The 4,553-nt window shown below is 34.8% G+C and overlaps 1 protein-coding gene across 1 annotated transcript in view; it reads left to right on the forward strand.

The window, feature by feature from the left end:
* The window catches only part of LOC103602541 (olfactory receptor 7G1-like), an 11,097-nt gene that overhangs the window by 4,457 nt on the left and 2,087 nt on the right, over positions 1-4,553 (forward strand). The window contains exon 2 of the mRNA XM_008586962.1: positions 2,836-2,853. Within this exon, the coding sequence (XP_008585184.1) occupies positions 2,836-2,853 (18 nt within the window). The remainder of the gene's footprint in view (positions 1-2,835; positions 2,854-4,553) is intronic.

Below are 4,553 nucleotides of genomic sequence, written 5' to 3' on the forward strand. Positions count from 1 at the left end.
TTCCATTCATAATGGATAAACAAAGAAATAACCCAAATGTCCTTACAGGGTAAATGGATAAATAAATTGTGATATATTATTATACTAGAATATGGTGTAGAATTCAAAAAGAGTGAGCGACTGATATGTGCAACAACTGGTATGAATACCAAAGGCAATATCCTGAAATACAGAAGCCAGACTCAAAAAGCAAACACTTATTTTCAAATTCTCATTATGCCACTCCATAAGAGTATTTTCATGTTTGATTATTGATTCTGTAGGTTCACGCTATTAGGACCATTTTTCTGTCTGATTATTTAGATTTTGATATGCATATTCTATTTGAGCCACTAGGTTTTACTCTTTCTTTTCATCTGTGGGTTCACTCTTTTTCATCAGGCATGTTCACAATTGTCCTCACCAATCACCAGTCCTCTAGCCTTGAATTCCATCTAATGACTGATTCCTGCTGCTTGATGATATTAAGAATATTTTAAAAATCCAGTTACCAAGTCACAAGGTAGATTGGTTCCATTTTCCCTTGGATGCTTTTTTCAAACTTTCAGCTGTTCTAAGTCCACAGCTACAAGCCCAAACAAGGTCCAAAACTCTTGGTTTTCCTTACATTATTCAATAATAAAGCTCACCTGTCCCTTTGGCATTTTATATTGTTTATTTTTTGATTTTTTGTATTTCACTTATTATTTTTTGTGTTTGTGTGAATGGGGTTATAATGGTAAAGGATGACTTTTCAGTACCATCTTGTGTCATGGTGGTTTTAATATATCAAAAAATTGTAGGTTAACAAAGTTCATTCAGAAGTAGGTAGCAAGTTAGAAAAAAATGGAGACAACAAAGAGCAAAGAATATGTGATCTGAATGAAAGTGAAGCCATTTGCCATAGATCCTCTCCCCACCTTAATGTAGAGCAAGTGGGAGATAAACTCCACCTTCCAGCTTCTCTCAGAGAACAGAAGAAACTGGAACAGGCATACAGCATTCTAACTTTTCCATGTTCATCTTGAAGGACTTGATTTTATATCACCTATCTGAGGTCACTGATGAGATCTGGCATATTTTAATGTCCTGGGGCCATGAAGAACAATGATAGCACTTGGGACAGACATAAGCATTGGTAGGTTCCCAGAATCTCTGGCCAGGCTGATAGGTGAGGTTTCTCTACTACTCAAGTTTAGTCTAACAATACTGGAAGAGGTGGCTTTCTTATTTAATGCACAGAGACAAACAATGTCAAGGAACATGAAGAAACATGGACGTATGTTTTAAATAAAATAATAAATCTCCAGAAACGGATCCTAAATAAATGGAGATAAATGAGTTATCTGACAAAGAATTCTAAGTAACAGTCATAAAGATGCTCATCAGGTCAAGAAAGCAATACATAAACAAAATGATTATTTTAATAGACACAAAATATTTATTTTAAAAAGTACCATTAGCTCAGTTGGTTAGAGTACAGTGTAGGTAACAAAAAGTTCGAGAGTTCAAATGCCAAGGCTGGACAGCAAGAAAAAAAAAAGGATAGAAAAAAGGAAAAAAACTAGTACCAAACAAAAACCATAAAGCTAAAGAGGACAATGACTGAACTGAAAAAATAAAATCAGTAAAAGTGTTCAACAGCCAACTAGATCAAGCAAAGGAAAGGATCACAGTGAACTTGAAGACAGATCATTGAAAAACATATGATATGAGGTGCAAAAACAACAACAAGTAAAGCATGACGACAGTTTAAGGGCCTCAGGAGATACCATTAAACAAACCAATATACATGTTATTAGAGTCACTGAAGAGGAGAAAGCAAGAAAGTGACAGAAAGCTTATTCAAAGAAATAATGGCTGAAAATTTCCCAAACCTGAGGGAAAAAAATAGAAATCTAAATTTAGGAAGCTCAATGGACACCTAAGATGAATTCAAAGAGATCCACTCTGAGGCCTATTTTCTCAAATTACAAAAAGTTGAAGACAAAGAGGAAATTTGAAATCCACAAGAGAACAACTATTTGCTGTATACCAGGGAACTTCCATAAGACTATCAGTAGATTTTTTCAGCAGAGACCTTGCAGTCCAGAAGGGAGTGAGATGATATATTCAAAGTCCTGAAAGAAATAAAACCTGGCCATCAAGACTACTACACCCAGCAATCTTTTCCTTCAAAAGTAAAGAAGATAAAAGACTTTCTCAGACAAATAAAAGCTGAAGAAGTTCATCACCACTAGATCTGCCTTACAAAAAGTGTTAAAGGGAGTCCTTCAAGTTGAAAGGATACTAAATAGCAGCATGAGTTCATAGGAAAGTATGAAACTCATTGGAAAAGATAAATATCTAAAGGTAAACCTTATTATATTACCATAATGGGGGCAGGAAAATATACTTTTAATTATATTATATAAGTCAAGAGACAAATGTATTAAAAACATCTATAACTAAATTATGTTAATGGTTATGTAATAAAAATAGACGTAAATTGTGACATCACTAGTGTATAATGTAGGGGGTGAGAGTTAAAATCGTAGAATTCTTGCATGCAAGGTAAGTTAAGTTGTTGTCAGCTTAAAATAGACTGTTCTAACCATATTTTGTGAAGGCTTCTTGGTAACCACAAAGAAAATACCCATACAAGTTACACGGACATACACACACAAAAAGGTAATCAAAACCTATCAATAAAAAACATATGGAAGGCAGCAGCAAGAGAAAAAAAGAGGGACAATAGAACTACAATGTTAACAGAAAACAGTTAACTGACAAATATTGTCCCTTATCAATATTTTATATGTAAATGAACTAAACCCTCCAATAAAAATATGCAGAGTGGCTAAATTAGTAAAAAAGAAGATCCACCCATGTTCAGTATATGAGAAACCCACTTTATATTCAAGGACACACACAGGCTGAAAGTGAAATAAATGGAAGAAAGATATTCCATGTACTGGTAATGAAAAGAAAGCAGGACAACCTATACTTATACAAGGCAAATTAGACTTTAAGCCAAAAACCGTCTCTAGAGGCAAAGAAGGTCATTACATAATGAGAAAAGGGTGAAATCAACAGGAAGCCATAACAATGTAATTATGTAACAAAAAAAGAGAAGATTCAAATTGATAAAATCAGAAATGAAAGTGGAGACATTACAATAGATACCTCGGAAATATAAAGGATCATTAAGGACTATTCTAAATAATAATATGCCAATAGATTGAATAACCTAGACAAAATGAGTAAATTCCTTGAAACATACACCCCACCAAGACTGAATGATGAATAAATGGAAAGCCTGAACAGACCAACAACAAATAAGGTTGACGTAATAATCAAAATCCTCAAATCATAGAAAAACCCAAGACCAGAAGGCTTCACAGCTCAAATCTATCAGAAATTCAAAGAAGAATTAGTACTAACCCTCTTAAACCTCTCCAAAAAATAGTAGAGGAAATACTTTCAAATTGATTTCAAGAGACCAACATCACTCTGATCCCAAAGCCAGACAAACACCCCATAAGAAAAGAAAACTACAGGCCAGTATCTCTGATGAACATAGGTGCAAAGATTATCAGTAAAATACTGGAAAACTGCATTCAACAACACATTGAAAAAATTATACCATGACCAAGTGGAATTTATCTTTGAGATGTAATGTTGGTTTAACATATGCAAATCAGTCCATGTGATACACCACAAAATAACATGTGAAAACCACACGATCACCTCAATAGATGCAGAAAAAGCATTTGACAAGGTTCAACATACTTTCATGATAAAAACTCTCAACAAAATAGGTATGGAAGGAAATTTCTTTAACACAGTAAAGCCCATTTATGAAAAGCCTACATCACGGTAAATGGAGAGCTTTTGTTCTAATATCCAGTATTGTCTCCACATTTCTATTTAACACAGCACTGGAAGTACTGGCAAGAGCAGTCAGACAAGAAAAAAAAATAAAGGCATCCAAATTGGAAAGAAAGAGGTAAAACTATCCCTGTTGGCAGATGACATGACCCTGTATTTATTTATTTATTTATTTATTTTTTCCTTTTTTTTGTCTTTTTTCGTGTCCAGCAACGGATCGCAACCCTCAGTGTCGCGCCCGTACCGGACCGGGACCGGCAACGGGATCGCAACCCTTGGTGTTGCTCCCGCACCTCGCTCAGCCAGTGAGCGGCCGGTCTGTATGTGGGATCCGAACCCTCGGCGGGAGCGCCGCCACACTTCCCAAGCAGCGCACTGTAGCAGTGCACCACCAGGCCGGCCCGAAATTATTTGCATTTCTTTACAGCAAAAGCTATCTATCTGAAAAGAAAATCAAAAAAACAATTACATCAAAAAGAATAAAGTACTTAGGAATAAATTTCACCAAGAATGTGAAAGGTCTGTACATTTAAAAGTATAAAAAATTCATGAAAGAAGTTGAAGACAATAAAAATAAATGAAAAGATATCCCATCTTCATGGATTGAAAGAATTAATATTGTTCAAATGTCCATACTTCCCTAAGTAATATACAGACTCGATGTAACCCATATCAAATTTCAATGTCATTTTATTTTATTTTTT

Source organism: Galeopterus variegatus, unplaced genomic scaffold (assembly GCF_000696425.1).
Source record: "Galeopterus variegatus unplaced genomic scaffold, G_variegatus-3.0.2 Scaffold4186, whole genome shotgun sequence".
Lineage (NCBI taxonomy): Eukaryota > Metazoa > Chordata > Mammalia > Dermoptera > Cynocephalidae > Galeopterus > Galeopterus variegatus.